Source organism: Podarcis melisellensis (genome assembly GCF_964234715.1).
Source record: "Podarcis melisellensis genome assembly, chromosome: 5".
In the NCBI taxonomy this organism is placed as follows: Eukaryota; Metazoa; Chordata; class Lepidosauria; order Squamata; family Lacertidae; genus Podarcis; species Podarcis melisellensis.
The window spans coordinates 90,890,185-90,910,268 of NC_138537.1; the positions used below are offsets into that span (position 1 = coordinate 90,890,185).

Sequence of the window (20,084 nt, forward strand, 5' to 3'; positions counted from 1 at the left end):
TACTTTTAGGTCATTTGGAAAACCGTGCTTGTTTTAGCTGCGCATCCCTGCGGCTAATAAATCATACGTAAGTAAACATATTCAGAAGATCACTTTCCCTCAATGGGATGCTGATCATAAATAATCCAAAGTAACTGAGTTTCCCCAATAGTTCAAAGAGTTAGAGATTAGTTTAATTTCCTCATAACGTATGGGGAAACAAATTAATCATACAGACATCCACAATAGAAATGATTACAGGCGTCCCCCTACTTACACGTGGGTTATGTTCCCAGACTCCACTTGTATACATGGAATCGCTTAAAGTGGTGAGAGAGGCTGGGAAGCGGCTCTCTCTGCAGATTCCACCCACCTTCCCTGGGCAGCAATGTGCTGTTCTACTCATGTGCCCTGCCTGCCTCTGGTGACTGGAAAGTTGATTCGGGGGTAGCTGGCTCCTGTGGCCCAGCTCCACTGCGAGGCCTTTCGGCGTTCTCCCTGTTAGTCTTGGAAGCATAGCTGTCAACCGTCCCTTATTTGGCGGGAAAGTCCCTTATCCCGGCGCTGTGTCCCGCTGTTGTCCCTTATTGATGATGTCCCTTAAATTTCCTGGGTTTCAAAGGAAGCAGCTCCTCTCTCTCCCTCCCTGTTGCTAGGGTGGAGGAAGGCGCCACCCAATAAGGAGTCTAAGAACGACTGGGGGGTGGAGCTTGCATGCCTTGTGCCAATCAAATCGGCCACGTTGCCTGGGGACTTGCCTTTGCTCAGTGCTTCCCAGCGGAGAGGTGATGGTGGTTTTCCTTGCTGCATCTCCTTTGTCGGGTTGTTGCGCTGTGGGAACCACAGCTTGAGGCTTCGTTTGGCTGCTGGCTGGGCTTTCTGCCTTTGGCTCAGAGGGGCTCAGAAGTTGAACACACCTGTGCCCGGAAAATCCCTTATTTTGGCTGCTGATCCCTTATTTTCAAGGCTGCTGGTCCCTTATTTTCAAATCTGTAAGTTGACAGCTATGCCTGGAAGTTGCTGGACATGGTTTCTTCTCTTGTTTCTCCCCCACCCCCAAGAAATAATGTTGTTGCCTGCTTGTGGGGTGGCAGAGGAGAGGGCAATGGAGGGCGGAGGGACTCTCAGATCCTGAGTGAGTGAGGGTGGCAAGACTCTTGGAGCGGCCATGCAAGCTGTTTTCCCCTGCTCTCCATTTCTTCTACTCTTTTTGTACCATTTTGGCAGCATATCCTGGTTCAAATCAGTTATTTTGTGGCAGCATGCATAAATGCAGTTGCACGTGAGTGGAATGCACATGAAAGGGGGGTGTGCCTGTATATAAAATAAGTGCTTAAACTGAACTGGATACAGTGGTACCTCGGGTTAAGTACTTAATTTGTTCCGGAGGTCTGTACTTAAACTGAAACTATTCTTAACCTGAAGACCACTTTAGCTAATGGGTCCTCCTGCTACTGCCGCGCCGCCAGAGCCCGATTTCTGTTCTTATCCTGAAGCAAAGTTCTTAACTTGAAGCACTATTTCGAGGTTAGTGGAGTGTGTAACCTGAAGCGTATGTAACCTGAAGCATATGTAACCCAAGGTACCACTGTATATTGAATTGGTCTTCAAACTTTCTGGCCTTTGTAAACAAGCCTATTAATGTGTGGTCACCAGTACCTCCCTCTTCATAGGGTAGGAATTTCCCTGGGCTTTCCTTTTAAGTTGCCAAGACCAGTGATACCAGCTGATTACAGGTCGGGTACAGTTTGGGGAAAGTGGCCTCATGTGCCCCATTGAGCCCCTTGGTAGGCCAAGAATGGGGCAGAGGTTCCCCTTCCCAGCTGTAAGTAATAGTCCGGAGAGAGTGAATTCTAGCTGCTAAATTCTAAGAAAAAGGCATTTCAGCTTGCTTCAAACTTTTCTGTAGGTTTGGAGTAAATCCTAATATAACACACTTTGCTAAACGAAGCTGTAAACTTGTCAAGCATGAAACAAGAACTTGATAGTTGTGATCTGGTGTGCAAGTCTTTTAGCAGAATAGATTTTGTCAGAGGGCCTTTAAGGTGTAGTGGAAAGAGTGTTGGGTTTATATCTCCACTCATACAAATCTTTTTGGACGGTCCTTCATGTCACTATCTTAGTCTTGTATACTCATAGGGTAGAGGTAAATGCAAAGAATTGTGAAGTAGTATGTGCCATGTAAATACAAACACTCACTTCTTTTTTTACAGGACTGCTCATTTTAAATATTGCACTAGTGCCTCTCCTGTTTACGTTTGCTTTGCAAAAGGGGATTACAATCGGACTGAAGGATCAGGACAAAGGCACCTTACAGCTTTGAGATCGTTTGACCTGTGGTCACCAACTGCTAACGGAGGTGTTTTGGGGCCATGTTATCTTCCAGTACGACAGTGGCATTCTTCACAACCCCGTTATGATGACTCCGTGGTAGAAAAGTCGCTTAAGTCTCTCAAGGATAAAAATAAGAAACTGGAAGAAGGGGGCCCAATTTATAGCCCAACAGTAGAAGAAAGCATAGTTAAAAAATCTATAGGACAGAGAATTGTTGATGAACTGAAGCACTACTATCATGGCTTTCGATTGTTGTGGATTGATACAAAAATTGCTGCAAGGATGCTCTGGAGAATTCTTCATGGCAGCACTTTATCCCGCCGAGAACGGAGACAGGTACTGAATCCATTGTATTGTTTCGGTGGTTCAATTTTAGATGTCTTAAAAGCTGAGTTAACAGCTTTATTGCTTATACAGAGTGACATTAAAGGTAAAGGTACCCCTGCACGTATGGGCCAGTCTTGACAGACTCTAGGGTTGTGCGCTCATCTCACTCTAGAGGCTGGGAGCCAGCGCTGTCCGCAGACACTTCCGGGTCACGTGGCCAGCGTGACGAAGCTGCTCTGGCGAGCCAGCACCAGCGCAGCACACGGAAACGCCGTTTACCTTCCCGCTATAAAGCGGTACCTATTTATCTACTTGCACTTAAGGGTGCTTTCAAACTGCTAGGTGGGCAGGAGCTGGGACCGAATGACGGGAGCTCACCCCGCCGCGGGGATTCGAACCGCCGACCATGCGATCGGCAAGTCCTAGGCACTGAGGTTTTACCCAAAGCGCCACCCGCGTCCCTACAGAGTGACATTAGCAATATATTATTGAAACATTTTTACCACATCATCTTGAATATCACTGGTTGGAATAATTAATAATAATAATAATATTTATTAATATTTATTAATATTTATACCCTGCCCATCTGGCTGGGTTTCCCCAGCCACTCTGGGTGGCTTCCAACAAAATATTAAAATACAGTGGTACCTCTGGATGTGAACGCAACCTGTGTCTGCGTGGGTCGCGATTCACCGCTTCCGCGCATGTGTGTGACGTCATTTTGAGCGTCTGCGCATGTGCGAGGGGTGAAACCCAGAAGTAACGCGTTCCGTTATTTCCGGGTCGCCACGGAGTGCAACCCGAAAATGCTGAACCTGAAGCTACTTCAACCGCCAGAAGGCTCTCGGTGCTGGACCTCATGTCCAGGCAGCACGATGGGGGTGGAGATGCTCCTTCAGGTATACTGGTCTGAGGCTGCTTATGCATGTCCCCCCTTAAATGGCTGTACAAAACATCATGAACATTTGTTGAAGCGTTTGGTTTTTCTGTGTACCTGTACAAAGCAGCTTCTATATGCATTTAAATGGAGCAGAACATCGCTTGCATATTGTTACCCAGAAAAGTGTGCACAATTTTTCTACCCCATGGTAGAAAAATATTGAGTGACCAGTGTCCTTATGCTGCTTGCACTCAGTGATATACAGGCAACTCACAGCTCTTACGTGAGGGTTCAGTTCTAGGGGTCCATATGTAAACACAAAATCACTTAAAGACAGGAACTCCCAAACTGCCCCTCCACAAGGCAGAAGGCTGTTTACTGGGTTCAGGGACGGGAGCACCCTGGGAAGCTTCTACACAAGTGAAATCAGTGTAAACTGCAAGTTATCTGTATATTCTTTAGCTATGCTACTCCACATAATGCTTTTCAGAAGTGAGCCCTGTTCAGTTCAATGGGGCTTCCTACCAGGTAAGTGGGTATAGGATTGCTGCTTAAACTGGTGTACATTTTTACATATTGAAAAACAAAAATCGAGTCTATTGCAATAATTGTTCACTAGATTAAATATCTATAATTTTGTAGTTTTCTTTTCATGTTCTGAACAATTGAATAGTTTCAGACAGTGTTAGAAACTGAGAAATGAAAGCTAGGAGTTAAGTGGTACTTTAAACGTAGGTTATGGACGTAACAATGAATGTCTGGGCATGCTTTTTTATAAGTCTATAAAATAACTAGGGCTGGACGACACCAGCTTTTCAATTTTGCAATGTATCACCAGGTAAACATCACAATATAGTGATATATCGTGATGTTGAAAAGGAAGGAGCATTGAATCTGAAACCACCAGAGCTCTCTCTGCCCCCAGTACATGGAAGCAACGAGCATTGGCCCCCGGCCCTGTGAGGCACTGGGGTGAAACTGCTGCAGCTCCCTCTGCTGCCAGCGCCCAGAGCAGGGAGGAAGGAGGCAGCCAGAGAAGGCACTATTGCCCTCAGACTGGTCCAGGGCTAATATTTACTAGTGTTAAGTAATGTCAAACTGAAAGATTTACTATATAGAGCTCAGTGCTTAAAAGTTCAGTGTGTTTATTAGTTGCCTCCTTTCTCTAATGTTTACAATTGTAAATTTCTTCATTTTACTTACTCAAAGCCATAGATACAATGGTTGTACTCAGTAATAACTACCACACCACTGCTTCAACTATTGTAGTTGAAATATATATACGAGACCTTACAGCATAAACAAAAAGCAAACATTTCAATTTGTAAATTAAGGAGAAAGGAGTCTGGTTTAAAATGAAAACTGATTTGAATGTAACAGTGTTAAAGCAAGGAGTGCAAAAATATTACCTTGCAATTCAGTTTATTATCTTCTAACAAATTGATGTTAAGATGGTTTTTCTATATACCAAAAGTTGTTGGCATATGATGCAGAATACAAATAAATATCATACTATGGATGACATGCTATGTCATAGTGACTTGTTTTTAGGGTTACTAATCTCCTTACTTATTTGTTGCTTGCAGTTCCTTCGGATATGTGCTGATCTCTTTCGGTTGGTCCCTTTCCTAGTCTTTCTTGTTGTTCCTTTCATGGAATTCCTGCTTCCCGTAGCTTTAAAGCTGTTCCCCAATATGCTCCCTTCAACATTTGAGACAAAGTCTAAGAAGGTAACTAAAATATGAATCAGCAGTTTAATACTTTGTGGCAAAACAGATGTTCTGATTGATTAAATTCCAGTTGTGTCCCACTTTTCTTCTGTCATGGAAACCAATTTGTTATTTACTTCTTAGGAAGAGAGATTGAAGAAAGAGCTTAGAGTGAAGCTTGAACTGGCTAAATTTCTTCAAGATACCATTGAAGAGATCGCCTTAAAAAATAAAGCAGCCAAAGGGAATGTTACTAAAGACTTTTCCACCTTCTTTCAAAAGGTAAAATATTCCTTTTTTTACTGATGGTGTATTAGTGAAATGGGACTTCACCACCTTCTTTCTCCCTGCAGCCGCTTCAAAATTTACTCCAGGGGGTTTCCACAACATTAGATTTCACTCATACTTTGCCTTTCTGCATTAAGCAACCAAGGTGCGTAATGCAGTATAGAAGTTAATGTCAAAAAGCCACATACAACCACAATTAAAAACACTAATTGAAAGCAAGTGCAGGTGTGTAAGAAGAGCAGCCAATAAAAAATCAGAAGCAGAAAAACAAATCACTCTGGCGGTCTAAAGACTTGCCCAGACAAGGCCTCCATTTGCTGGTGAGAGTTTAATGCGGGTGAAAGGCACTAAACATGCCTCCTTGGGAGAGAGTTTCAAATCCTAGGCATGACTACTGAAAAGGTACAGTGGTACCTCGGGTTACATATGCTTCAGGTTACAGACTCCGCTAACCCAGAAATACTGCTTCAGGTTAAGAACTTTGCTTTAGGATAAGAACAGAAATCGGGGTCCAGTGGCACAGCAGCAGCAGGAGGCTCCATTAGCTAAAGTGGTGCTTCAGGTTAAGAACGGACCTCCGGAACGAATTAAGTACTTAACCCGAGGTACCACTGTACTTTCTTGTATCCTTGCCAAACGTATTTTATGCCATTAGAGATGGTAGTCAGGCTTGAAGCCATGCACTGTTGAATGGCACCAAATTATTTCTTTAAATTTTTCCGATGGGAGATTTTGGTGATTGGTGGGTTGACTTGCTCCTCATCCAATAGTTTTAGCTTCAGACTTTGACAGCCTTTTGCCTTCCTCCTTAGAGCTTTCTATGCTGAATCCCTCTTCATTTCCAGTGGATTCAGCTATCAGACCTCCAAGGCAGTTGGTTCTGGTTTCTGGTCACCAGAAGTGATTTACTCTGTGGGGAAGATTAATGACACTGGCTTCCTGGCAGCCAGGGGTGCTGCTGTTTACTGAGAGAAAGGGAGGCTGGGAGCTCAGCATGGTGAAGGAGCTGCATTGACCTCCCTGCTATTTTCCCCCTTTCCCTCCTGGTAAGTGGCAGTGCAGCACTTGCCAGGAATCTAGCTTTGAGCCTCTGTTCCACTGGACAGGTCACATCTGATTATCACGGCAAGAAGAGTCTGAGATCCACGCCATACCACATTTCCGCTGTGCATGTCTTTCAAATGAAAGTGGTAGACATTTAAAAGAGAATTGCAGGATAGGGGATCCAAATACTTCGAGCTGCTACAGGTTACTTTAAAAATAGATAGCTTCAGATTTTTAAAAATGTAAAGAGTTCTTCCATGCATAAGCCCCCATTTTCAAAACTGTTGAAATACAGCTTGTCCAGTCTGCTTAACAACCAATTTAAGATGACAACACTGCTTCATTCAGTACAGCCGTCTTCCTATGCGGAGCAGTGCATGGAAAGCAAACTTATGGCCTGCCCCACTCAAATGTGTGCTTGCCTTTGTCCAACTACAGAACGTTCAGACTGGAGTTGGGGTTGTCAGTGATTGCCACCTGCATTGCACCTCCTATTCTCGGTGTATCAAAATTCTAGCAGCAGTAGCGAAGAACCCTTTTCCTTTTGGGCGGAGGCTTTTAAGCAGAGGTTGGATAACAACCTACCATGGATGTTGTAGCTGTGAACTTCTTGCTTTGGCATGAATTGGTCAACGAGGGTGGGAAACCTAAGACCTGTGTTTTCTGGGCCTGCTCTGCATCCTCCTCAAGTGTCTGGCTGGGATGCGTACTTGAATGGTGGCAATTCTTCTTGCATGTCTGATAGAGAGAGTTATATGTAGGTGTTATGGCCGTTGCTTCAAAGGAAAACTGATGGTGTCAGGGTTTATCACTTGATTCCAAATTACATAAATGTGGAGTCATGAGACTGAGGCTTATCCCATATATTATTAAAGAACTGCACATTTCTTAAATAAAAGTTGAGCGAATGTGTTATAAAATGTGTTTTCTACTTTCAGATCCGTGAAACTGGTGAAAGACCAAGCAACGAAGAAATTTTACGATTCTCTAAACTATTTGAAGATGAGCTAACCCTTGATAATCTCACAAGACCTCAGTTGGTTGCTCTCTGTAAACTGTTAGAACTTCAGTCAATCGGGACAAATAATTTTCTTCGTTTTCAGCTAATAATGAGGTTGAGATCTATAAAAGCAGATGATAAAGTAAGAGAATTCCCTTTTGCTACAAATTTTCCAGTTGCTTCTGTTGTTTCTAATTGCTTTTAAAATTACTTTAAGCAACTGCATTGTGGAATGCAGAATTTCATTCATCTGGGAATGTTGGGTCTTTTTCACAATTAGACTTGCTATGGGGCAGCTATAGTCTTACCACGAAACATAGAACAGTTGCTTAGAACGTACTTGGCAGCCCTTGTTTGGCACTAAACTGAATTCCATCCTGTAATGATATCCTGCTTTCTTGTAATGATTGTATTATTAAGTGACAAAGATAATTTCTTCACAGTGATTAGTATAGTTATTGATATTTGTGTCTGTCTAGCTGATCGCTGAAGAAAATGTGGATAGCCTGACGGTTAAAGAGCTACAAGCAGCATGTCGTGCAAGAGGCATGAGAGCACTTGGCGTAACAGAAGACCGTTTGAGGGATCAGCTTAAGCAGGTACTGATGAAGAAAGAAGGGACATGAGCTTTTAATCATCACCCAAAAGCAGCTTGTGCTGTGTGTGTTTTGGCATTGCATCTTGGTCCTTCATTTACCAGAAGTAATGCATTTAGCATTAAACCTGGAAATGTATACTCTATATTCTGACCAAACTAAGCTTCCTAGAGCAAAGGCCTTCTAATACTTCCAGAGTTGACGCCTGAGCCACGTAGCCACAAGAGGGCCGTGAAAATTAGTGTCCCAAGTTTTTTAGGCTCGTTTAACCATTGGTTATGGGACGTGGGTGGCGTTGTGGGTTAAACCACAGAGCCTAGGACTTGCTGATCAGAAGGCCACGGTTCGAATCCCCGCGACGGGCTGAGCTCCCGTTGCTCGGTCCCAGCTCCTGCCAACCTAGCAGTTTGAAAGCACGTCAGAGTGTAAGTAGATAAATAGGTACCACTCCAGCGGGAAGGTAAACGGCGTTTCCGTGCGCTGCTCTGGTTCGCCAGAAGTGGCTTAGTCATGCTGGCCACATGACCCGGAAGCTGTACGCCGGCTCCCTCGTCCAATAAAGCGAGATGAGCGCTGCAGCCCCAGAGTCGGTCACGACTGGACCTAATGGTCAGGGGTCCCTTTACCTTTACCCATTGGTTGCCAGATGTGAACTATGTTGTCATTTTTTCTGCTCTCCTATCCTGCTGTCATACCTTTCCAACCCTCCTAGTCCTGTGATGTCCACAATCTTTGCATTGAGCAGGTATGTTGCTATGAGGCAAATATACTTGCCGCAAACACATATCAGTGTCCCACACCGAGAGTTGTTTACCTAGGAAATACTATCTGTTATCAGATATCTGTTTAACATGATATTCTCCTGCCCCAAATCCTTGATGAGCAGCACTTTTATTCAGAAGTTCACTAGCAGTTGAAAAATAAATGGATTAAGGTTGATTTACCCAGTTCATAAGTGTTTTGGAGTGCAGAATGATGTACTGTACTGTTCTAATACTTTATCTTTTAATTGCAGTGGTTAGACTTGCATCTAAACCAGGAAATCCCAACTTCACTGCTGATTTTATCCAGAGCTATGTACCTTCCAGATACTCTTTCACCAGCTGACCAGCTTAAAACAACCCTGCAAACACTACCTGAAAGTGTGGTATGTCTTATTTAAATTGCAACTACATTCTGTTAGCACCATTGAATCGAAAACCTTTGTTCCTTAGGGGGCTTTCTTTGCTACAGCCAGTATATTCACTGTAGTATAATTCTAGTGCTGGGGATGTTCCACATTCTGAAGACTTTTCATCTCTCATCTAGAACAATGTTGATTGTTGATTCACTGCAAATATGCACTGTCTCATTTCTCATTCATGCTTTAGCATTTGAATACAGATATCTAGTTGATACTGCAATTTATTTAATGCACAAATTTAACAACTGAAGTTTTTTTCCACGCCTTATCTCTGTGGTGAAGAGAAGCTGCACTGGGTTAATTTTTATAAGTCAAGCTAGAGGTCAGAGTGCAGGAGCAGGGCAAGTAAGTGCATATTGACCAGTGCTTTTTTCTGGGGGGATGCAGCAGTACACATACCCCTAAGCATTTTGTGAATCTTTGTACTTTTGTCCATTTACTGTATTTATTTTTTCCAATTTGAACTATAAAATGGTGATTTTCTTGAGTCAAAAGGAGAGTACAGTGGACGCTCGGGTTGTGAACGTGATCCGTGTGGGAGGCACACTTGCAACCCACAGCGCCAATGTCTGCGCACGCATGGGTTGCGATTCGGTGCTTCTGCGCAAAGCGCAATTTAGCGCTTATGCGCGAGCGCCAAAACCCAGAAGTAACCTGTTCTGGTACTTCCGGGTTTTGGTGTGTCCGTACCCCGAAAACGCGCAACCTGAAGCGTCTGTAACCCAAGGTATGACTGTACCCCTAAACATTTTATTTTTAGGAAAAAAGGCACTGAGTAAGACCTACTTTAGTCACCTAGCTGAGGTTGAAACTACTGTATTTTTCGCTCTATAGGACGCACCGGACCATAGGAGGGGGAGAATAGGGGGAAAAAAATTCTTGTTCTCCCCCTCAAAAACAGCTTGTGGGGCTGGCGGTGGGGGGAAGAGTTGCCCAAAGCCCGGAGTGCACAGCGCCGCGCTTCCCGGGCTTCGGGCTGCAGGCAGCTGTCTGCAAGCCTGCGGAGCCAAGCAGGAGTTCCCGCCGGGCTCCGCAGGCTTGCGGATAGCTTCCTGAAGCCTGGAACGCGAGAGGGGTCGGTGCGCACCGACCCCTCTCGCTCTCCAGGCTTCAGCGAAGCCTGCATTCGCTCCATAGGTCGCACACACTTTCCCCCTTCATTTTTGGAGGGGAAAAAGTGCGTCCTATAGAGCAAAAAATACGGTATGTACTGCTTTTGTGCTGTAGACTGTGTTTATGGTGATTTACAAAACCAACTGTTCTTGTATCATCCTTTACAGTTCTATGGATGGTGGATTGATCCCTGATGTTCAAAGCAAATAAAAGAAAAAGCAGAGATTAGAGAGGATTAATTAGTTTTGTGATAAACAGTATAGCACGCAAGACATAATTCATCCCTTACCATTAGTGTAAAAAACAGAATAAGAAAAAACCTTTTGGTCCATCCTTTGTTTACATTGCTCAGGGAAGCTTGGAACAGTTAAAACAATCAAAACAAACTAATAATAATACTATGAAAGCAAAGGCAGGCTTGTTTGATAATATCATTTTTAAAATGCAGGTTCATCACTCATGATGAACTCAAGAGCCTTGCCTGCTGAAATTTAAAAGATTTTTGAGTAGGTGTTGCAAAACAGCAAATTCCATAATCTAAATCAGGCATAGGCAAACTCTGCCCTCCAGATGTTTTGGAACTACAATTCCCATCATCCCTGGCCACTGGTCCTGTTAGCTCGTGTAATGGTTATAGGGGTTGCTCGTGCGTAAGTTGCCGCCACTCCTGGCTAGGTTGCCTGGTTAAACCTTTTCTGTCTGGACAGCCCTTCACTTCGTGGCTGTTTCAGTCGCTAGCAGAATCCGTCAGTGGGCGTTTCTTGAACCTCTTCCAGCAAAGAAGTTCTTTGACGCCAAGTCTCCGCCTACTCTCCCTGCGCGGAAGTCTTCTGCGCAGGGTGGGTGTGGGCAGCGGAGGACCCGTGCTTTCCCCGCTGGTCTCCGGCGAGGAGTCCTGGAGCCCCCTCGCCAATTCCCCCATCTGCCCCCCTTTATCCCTGGTGTTACGCTGATTTCCTTCCCCAGCCGATGAGCTGCCTCTCTCCCTGCTGGGCCCTTCTCCAGCATCACTTTGGAGCCTTGCCTCCGCCTCTAGCTCCGATGGCAGTTCCCTGACAGCTAGGGATGATGGGAGTTGTAGTCCCAAAACATCTGGAGGGCCGAGTTTGCCTATGCCCAATCTAAATCGCATATGTAATAAAAGTTTGCTATTGTCATTTATCTGCATCAGTTTTCCTGTGTGATGTGGAGTAGTGCTAAGGGTGTTAAATAACTGACTGGGATATCCTTGGTTCAAATCACTGGTTGGCCCATTTTGCACTTTTAAGTATTACTCTTCTTGCACCCTGTGTGAGTGAGCAGCATAGCTTTGGTTGGAGCTTTCTTACATTGTAGAATGCAGAAGTAAACAGCTAGACCAGACTGCTAGTACTAAGTTTACTCTTCTGTTAAAATTCCTATAGAACAGTGTAAAATCTGGAAAGTTGATTGGTTTTTATTATTTTTGTTTTAGGCCAAAGAAGCTCAAGTTAAAGCGGCAGAAGTGGAAGGAGAAAAAGTGGACAACAAAGCCAGACTGGAGGCAACCCTTCAGGAGGAAGAAGCTATTAGGAAAGAAAACCAAGAAAAAGAATTGGAAAGGCTGTCAGAAGCTGCTGAGAAGGCCAAAGAGACTCTTCAGGTCGCTGAAAGGGTAGGCTCTTTAAAAAGGCACCAGTGTTGGTTGTAAACGCTTTACTCCACCCTTATTTAAAATTGCCTTTTTCCCCCAGTCTCCCTTAACTGTCTGTGAAGTTGATTTTGCACTTCTTCCAAATGGGCAACTTCCAAAAATGTAATAAATACATATAATAAATACATATGATGGTCACGATGCAAAGGGGCACTTGGATGCATACATTTTTTTCTGCAACTGTTTCAGAAGCTTAATCGCACAGATCAGGGGTTTGATATGTAAAAGTAGGGGGAAGTTGTAAGCTTGCACTGGTTACAGGATAGTTTTAAGCACTTCTTATGCCAAACTCCCAACTGTTTTTCAATTTTTTAAAAATGGTTCACTGTAAGGGCTCTAATTTTTAGTATCACAATTCTGCACAAACCTGTGACCTTCTGTAATCCTTTGTGAAAGAGGAAAATGTATGGTCCTCCCCTCAAAAAAAAAAAAAAAAAGATTGAAAGGAATTTAGTGTTACAGGAGCTGCTGCCTGTAGAGCAGGGGTGTCAAACTCAAATTCATCGGGGGCCGCATCAGCAGTTTGGTCACCCTCAAAGGGCCAGTTGCGCTCAATATAAAAACAAGTGGAGGTTTCCTGAATGCATGTAAAGTGGAGGTTTCCTGTGTAGAACGGCCGGCGCCGCTAGAGGGCAGACGTTCTCTGGCTTGTAGGCTGCGCTGAAGAGGCGGCTTTCTTGTGTAAAAAAAAAAAAAGCGAAAATAAAAGGTGAAGGTGAAATGAAATTAGTCCCACTCACCAGCCAGAGACAACAACTGATATAATTCCTTCTCTCCCCATCAAGAACGTGCGTTGGAACTGTCAAATGCCATGCATAGAGCTTCAAAGGTGGAACTTGGGGTCGTGTTCAAAATGTGTTTTTAAATTCCGGGTTTCATACGATGTTGTCACTTTGTGTTTTAGAAGGAGGTGGATGCAGTAGATCTTGATACTTCAGCTGTGCATATAAAGGAGAGCAAGATAGCTGTGGATACCGAACAAGAACTGGCAAAGGTGGACTTGACCCTGCATTCAGAGACTTTGAAAGATACAGCACCCGTATTGGAGGGCATCAAGGTGAATAGTGGGCAAGGCTGAGAGCGAATATACTGCAACGCACCACAATACTTTCCATGTTGGGCTGTTGCAAGATTAACTCTCATCCAAGAAAATCAATAGATTTTGTGGAAGAGCTGCTGTTGGGGTTTTTTTTTTTTTTTAATTACAGGTGTTTATCATTTGCAGAACATAGTAAGTGGCTGAAATCTGGGGACATAGTTGTGCAGGTGACAATAAATCAGGACAACGTTTTGGGTCTCCTGTGTAAATTCTGCAATGAACAGTGACTCTGGGGTGGTTGTTAATTCTGTCTAAATTAGCTAATGAATCCAGTTATGAAAGATGCAGATTCACACTAAGCTGCACTGCACTTGAAACAAGTTTAAACTTCTCCAAATTGTCCATTAAGAAAAATTATAGGTACAGGCTCTCTACTGTCTATGTTAGGGATGGGAACCTGTAGTCCTTTATGTGTTCCTGGACTATTATCTCCCATCATTTCTGCTCATTGGGAGTCCAACAAGGCCCACACATTCTAAGCTATAGATTTTGGGAAGCCTCTTAGCTCAAGAACTGGTTAAAATAATTAAAATAAGGCTGGTTAGGCTACAGTGGTACCTCGGGTTAAGTACTTAATTCGTTCCGGAGGTCTGTTCTTAAGCTGAAACTGTTATTAACCTGAAGCACCACTTTAGCTAATGGGGCCTCCTGCTGCCGCTGCGCTGCCGGAGCACGATTTCTGTTCTCATCCTAAAGCAAAGTTCTTAACCTGAAGCACTATTTCTGGGTTAGCGGAGTCTGTAACCTGAAGCGTATGTAACCTGAGGTACCACTGTACTTCCCAACCTGAGTGGTTAGGAGACTCTCTCTATTCCTTCCACTAGTCTTAATATTCCCCAGTGAAGAGTATATTGACTCGAAAGTGATCTTCATTTGGTATTTTTCATTTAGATTCTTCAGCACCCACTTAAAAAACAACAACAGTTGTGGTTTTATGGGTTAATCCTGCCAGCTTATCTCTGTTTCAGCAATAGCAAGAATTCACACTTCTTTGAAATGTACTATCTGGGTTCGTAGATATAGAGGATTTGACATGGAGGTTTCTGTATCATATTCTTAACTAGATTGATTAGCTTTTTCTAATATTTATAAATTAATCACAGTGCATAATATATATTTGCTCTTGTTGTGTAGTAATATTGTATAATATAGTTTAGCATTCTGTATAGCGTACTTCATGGGTAGCCAACTTGGGCCCGGAGGCTGTGGGAGATTGTGGTTCTCCTGAAGGTCATGTGAACCTAGTTATGGCATAAAAAGTGACCCTATCAACTAGTTTGCAATTAACTTGTGGTACATTTTCCAAAAAGAGTTGGCCGCCACTGGTGTACTTCATAGCTTTATAATTTAGTAATTGTGTACCTCTTGCATAGAAGTAGTCGTAAGAACATGGATGTCTACTTATTAGTTCTTGTTATTTTCATGCTGCAAAGTTTGAAGCATGGCTGTGGTGGCTATGTGTTAAGGTTAGGAATGCTTTTTTATTTCTGGAACATTGAAAACTTGAACTTTAAAAGCACCTACTAGAAGTAGTAAAATGGCTTATGAGCAATATCATTTCTGTTAAATTCTAAACTCTGATGTGCCCAATAGTTGTCTTAGACACAAGTCTGTGTTTCTCAAAGTTGGGCCTCTAGCTGATGTCAGACTACAACTCCCATCATCCCTAGCTAGCAGGGCCAGTGGTCAGGGATGATGTGAGTTGTAGTCCAACAACAGCTGGAGACCCAACTTTGAGAAACACTGGTCTAAGTGATCCTCCTGTGATGTCACTTGGCCTGTGGTAATTCTAGGATTCCCCCCCCCCCTTATTTTAGGCTTTAGTATTTTGATGAAATTTCTTACTGGAAAACTTAATGTGCCTCTTTCCCCACAAGCACTATCCTTTACTTTTTCTAGCAAATTTCCATCTTCTCCTCTTTCTCAGCCCCCAAGAAGCAGGCTTAGTTATTCTAGGCAGTGCGGAGAAAAATAAGTACCGACAAGAAAAAGGCACAACACAATTGCTGCCTTTTCTCTCTTGCAAGTATTAAAAAAATCTTGTAGAAGATTGTTTCATGGAATCAGAAACGATATACAGATCTTCAGACTTTTGCCCAGAGAGGACTTGGCCAGTGATTGTGCATTCTCTGGTTTTCATCTCAACCAATAGCAATTGCTTTTGAAACCCTCTGGGAGTGTAAAGGAAACTTGTATGTTGGACTTTATGCATGAGCCATATATGAAACTGTTAGCCCAGAAAACCTGCAAGGTATCTCCAGAAGATTTTGTAACGATGGCTTCCATCTTCCTTAACTTACAGCTACATCATACATGAACAACTTTTGCAGTCCAGATAAGAGAGCAGGTACACAAGTGGTTCATGCAGGTGATAGATGCAACTTATGTCGCACATATAAAACAATATCTAGACATACATACCTTTCTGAATCCTGTTCAGCATGGAGATAAAGCATGCTGGCATGTAAAGTGGGTGTTGTCTGATAGACATGGAAAAACTGTCACGGTGGTGCTTTTTCAACAGAGCCAGCCACCTAAGTACAGTGGTGCCCCGCAAGACGAAATTAATTCGTTCCGCAATTTTTGTCGTCTAGCGAATTTTTCGTCTTGCGAAGCACGAAATCCCATAGGAATGCATTGAAAATCAATTAATGCGTTCCTATGGTCAAAAAAGGTCTAAACAAAGCCAAATTTGGTACAACAACAGTTTATTAACTGCTCTTTAAAGTCACACATACTGTAAAGAGCAGTTCAAAAACTGAAGGGAAAATAAATAAACTTTATAAACAAAACATGTCTTTGTTTTTAGACGTCGCGAGACGTTTTCGTCTTGCGAAGCAAGCCCATAGGGGAAATTCGTCTTGCGAGGCAAATCGAAAACGGAAAAACCTTTCGTCTAGCGAGTTTTTTGTCTTGCGAGGCATTCGTCTTGCGAGGTACCACTGTACATCACTTCTCTCTGTTTTGGTTGGACAAGATGGTTGCACATCTCACAGCTTGCACTGTGTCTGTTGCATTTGTGCCGGGTAGACGTTTGGGAGACTGGGTTGATTTTTTTCACTCAGCCTGTATATACTGCATTAAGCAATCCTATTAATTAGGGGTCTAGTTATTTTAAGATCATTTAACAGCTCTAATATAGGACAGGTAATTATAATCCTGTGCTATTAGTATCATCGTTTATCTATACACATCTTGATGATCAGAAAGTTCTGCATTTCCCATGGAATTACACTTAATTTTTTATTTTATTAAAAAGGTAAAATAAAGATGTTGAAAACAAAAGAGTTGATCCAACCGTTTTCTGGAAGGGACACTCTCTTTATAACAATTATTTCATTTCTCTCCCTCCCCCAATTTTTTTTTAGGGTGAAGAAATAACCAAAGAAGAGATTGACTTGTTAAGTGATGCTTGTAGTAAACTGAAGGAACAAAAGAAATCGCTAACAAAGGAAAAGGAGGAGCTTGAGGAGCTCAGAGATGATGTGCAGGAATATAGTGAGGTATGAATTTTGAGAGTGTCCTTGGCCGTGTCATAACAGGGCTGCCGTGGTGGGTATGGCCGCTCAGTAAACCCCTCTCTCACAGAATGCAGACTAGTGAGGCTGAAAGACAAATAACTTTTCCAAGCACCTGAGTACAAGCCAGAAGTGAGGTCTGAACCCCCATAGCTTTTTGAAACCACATAATAGGAAGATTGTCACAAATCAATCTCTTTGAGGCCACACCAGACCCCCTTCCTTGAATCCACCAGCTGCTGTGATAGTGAAAAGGATACCCATGGTGGTGGCCAGCTGCTTCTTGTTGCTCCATGTTGACCATAGCTGTCAACTTACAGATTTGAAAATAAGGGACCAGCAGCCTCAAAAATAAGGTATCAGCAGCCAAAAGAAGCCTCAAACGGTGGTTCCCACAGCGCAGCAACCCGGCAAAGGGGATGCAGCAAGGAAAACCACCGTCACCTCTCCGCTGGGAAGCGCTGAGCAAAGGCAAGTCCCCAGGCAATGCGGCCGATTTGATCGGCACAAGGCATGCAAGCTCCACCCCGCAGTCGTTCTTAGACTCCTCATTGGGTGAGCAATGCAGGCAAGCAACACAGTTGGAGTCTCCCTCCTCCCTGGCCGGCAGGGAGGGAGGGAAAGGAGCTGCTTCCTTTGAAACCCGGGAAATTTAAGGGACATCATCAAAAAGGGACAGCAGCGCTGGGATAAGGGAGTTTCCCACCAAATAAGGGACGGTTGACAGCTATGTGCTGCTCCTGAAACCCAGAGGTTCAAAGAGCAGTGCAGGGCTGTACTGCATGTTGTGTTCCCAACAGATAGGGCTGGAAAGAATATCACCTGGTGTGATTGACAAGCGAGGTGAGCTTGCCAGGGTTGAGAAAAACGTTTCTCACTCCTGCTGTAGGGGATGCTTAAGTGGAGAACTACATAGCCATTCAACAAGATGCTTTAAAAAGATGCACCAGATACCTCTGATTTTTGCTAAATACTATGGTTTTATGAACTATGTTTGTTTGTTTGATCCTCAGGATTTGCAAGAGATCAAGGAGTTGTCTAAGGAGGGAGAAGAAGAAATAGTTGAAGAGTCTAAAGCAAGCAAGAGATTGACTAAAAGAGTGAACCGAATGATTGGACAGATTGACAAAATTATCACGGAGTTGGAGACAGAACAAAAAGTGGTGGATGGACAGCTGGACAGTAGTGCTAGCCCCCCCATTGGGTAAGTGTCACGTGATACAAGTAGGGGATTGTTCTTGTGAATATGGGTTGATTCCTTTGCAGAAGGAAGTGCCTCTCAGACTTTTTCAACCCGAACTCTTGCGTATCAGTTCCAAAATATTTACATGGATAATTTATTCTAATCATAACCTAAATAGTGAATGAGACCAAGCACATGCTTATTACAAAACATATACAAAATCATATACTACCAAATTTTATTTCCACTTTAATTTATTGATCTGATTATTCCACTTAAAGCATTGACTCCTATGATTTTGTCTAATCTTTCAAAGCCACCTGAGTTGAATCTGTCCACGTTCAGTTCCATTAGATGAGCCCAGGTTATGTGAGAGGGACTCCAGTATCACCAGAGAGGGAGAAAAACAAATTCTATCCACTCTTCCATGCATAATTTTCTACACTTGTGTAATTTTGCCTCTTCCTGACCTTTTCTCTAAACTAAAAATCCCAAATGCTTTAACTTTTCCTCTTTGGGGAGCTGCTCCATCCCCTTAATAATTTTGGTTGCCTTTGGAACCTTGTGCTGCTCCACAACATGGAATTGCCCACGGTACTCAAACGGCAGTTGCCCCATAGATTTTTTTTAATAGCATGATGAGGTTGGAGGATGGATGGCGGCTAACAGATTGAGATTGAACCCTGACAAGACAGAAGTACTGTTTTGGGGGGACAGAAGACCATATAACACTGTCTTGAAAGACCTATGTTGGCTCCCAGTACATTTCCGAGCACAATTCAAAGTGTTGGTGCTGACCTTTAAAGCCCTAAACGGTCTCGGTCCAATATATCTGAAGGAGAGTGTCCACCCCCGTCGTTCTACCCGGACACTGAGGTCCAGCTCCGAGGGCCTTCTGGCGGTTCCCTCACTGCGAGAAGTGAGGTTACAGGGAACCAGGCAGAGGGCCTTCTTGGTAGTGACGCCCTCCCTGTGGAACGCCCTCCCACCAGATGTCAAAGAGAACAACAACTACCAGACTTTTAGAAGACATCTGAAGGCAGCCCTGTTTAGGGAAGCTTTTAATGCTTGATGTATTACAGTATTTTAATATTTTTTTGGAAGCCACCCAGAGTGGTTGGGGAAGCCCAGCCAGATGGGCGGGGTATAAATAATACATTATTATTATTATTATTATTATTATTATTATTATTATTATTATCAGCAGCAGCAGCAGCAGCAGCAGCAGCAGCAGCAGCAAATATTTTCTACCTGCTTTATCTAGATTTGCCCTTTCTGGGAGAAATCTGATGTGTGTGTTTTTTTAATAAAAAAACTTGCCAATGACCTAGCCGTAATAAGTCAACACCTGTTTACAATATTATGCCCTTGTCTGGAATCAACTCATGTTGAAATATTAGGAAGCATTAGTTTTGGTTCTGGTTCCCTGTAATTCATATAGTAATAGCTCCCACTAAATAAGTAAAAGTAATTTATGATGCTTTTCTTGAGCTAAATTTTAATAAACCCAATCAAAATTACTACAAGACAAATGTAAGGGATGATATGCCATCAAACAAGTAATTAAAAAATATGTTGCTTCTAAATAGTAGAAAATAATGAAATGTAAATTATCACTGGTTCTCAAGCATCTCAGAAATCACTGGCGTTCCTTGAGGTTTAGCAAGATTTCTCTTAAGACTGGTCCTTAGCAGGACTTAGACCTTAACATTTCTTGAAATATAGTAGTGGCCAAGCTGTTTTCTCCTCCAAAGGGGATTTGTTGGGTATATGTTTCTAAAGTCCTGAAGCAGAATACAGTGGTGCCCCGCAAGACGAACGCCTCGCAAGATGAAAAACCCGCTAGACGAAAGGGTTTTCTGTTTTGGAGGCGCTTCGCAAAACGAATTTCCCTATGGGCTTGCTTCGCTTGCTCTTTTAAATGCTGGCGGTGGGGAGCAAAGCCTTTCCCCCCCCCCCCCTCCGGCCTTCAGAAGAGGTCCAGGAAGGCCGGCGGGGGCCGAAAGGCTTTGCTCCCCACCGCCAGCATTTTAAAAGCGGTCCGGGATAGCAGGGAAGCGCTTCCCGCTATCCCGGATGGCTTTTGAAGGCAGGCGGGGGGGGGGAGCAAAGACTTTTGCCCCATGCCCGCCTTCAGAAGAGGTCCTGGACCTCTT

At 43.3% G+C, this 20,084-nt stretch overlaps 1 protein-coding gene across 4 annotated transcripts in view; it reads left to right on the plus strand.

Annotated features, from left to right (window-relative positions):
• Window positions 1-20,084, plus strand: part of LETM1 (leucine zipper and EF-hand containing transmembrane protein 1) — a 29,360-nt gene that overhangs the window by 3,714 nt on the left and 5,562 nt on the right. For 2 of the 4 annotated variants that reach the window (XM_081911734.1, XM_081911736.1), the window contains exons 2-12: window positions 10-67; window positions 2,193-2,649; window positions 5,110-5,253; window positions 5,377-5,514; window positions 7,503-7,706; window positions 8,044-8,163; window positions 9,176-9,307; window positions 11,910-12,089; window positions 13,033-13,185; window positions 16,596-16,730; window positions 17,759-17,949. In XM_081911734.1, coding sequence (XP_081767860.1) covers window positions 10-67; window positions 2,193-2,649; window positions 5,110-5,253; window positions 5,377-5,514; window positions 7,503-7,706; window positions 8,044-8,163; window positions 9,176-9,307; window positions 11,910-12,089; window positions 13,033-13,185; window positions 16,596-16,730; window positions 17,759-17,949 — 1,912 coding nt within the window. The remainder of the gene's footprint in view (window positions 1-9; window positions 68-2,192; window positions 2,650-5,109; window positions 5,254-5,376; window positions 5,515-7,502; window positions 7,707-8,043; window positions 8,164-9,175; window positions 9,308-11,909; window positions 12,090-13,032; window positions 13,186-16,595; window positions 16,731-17,758; window positions 17,950-20,084) is intronic. The other 2 variants (XM_081911735.1, XM_081911737.1) reach the window with 2 other exon arrangements.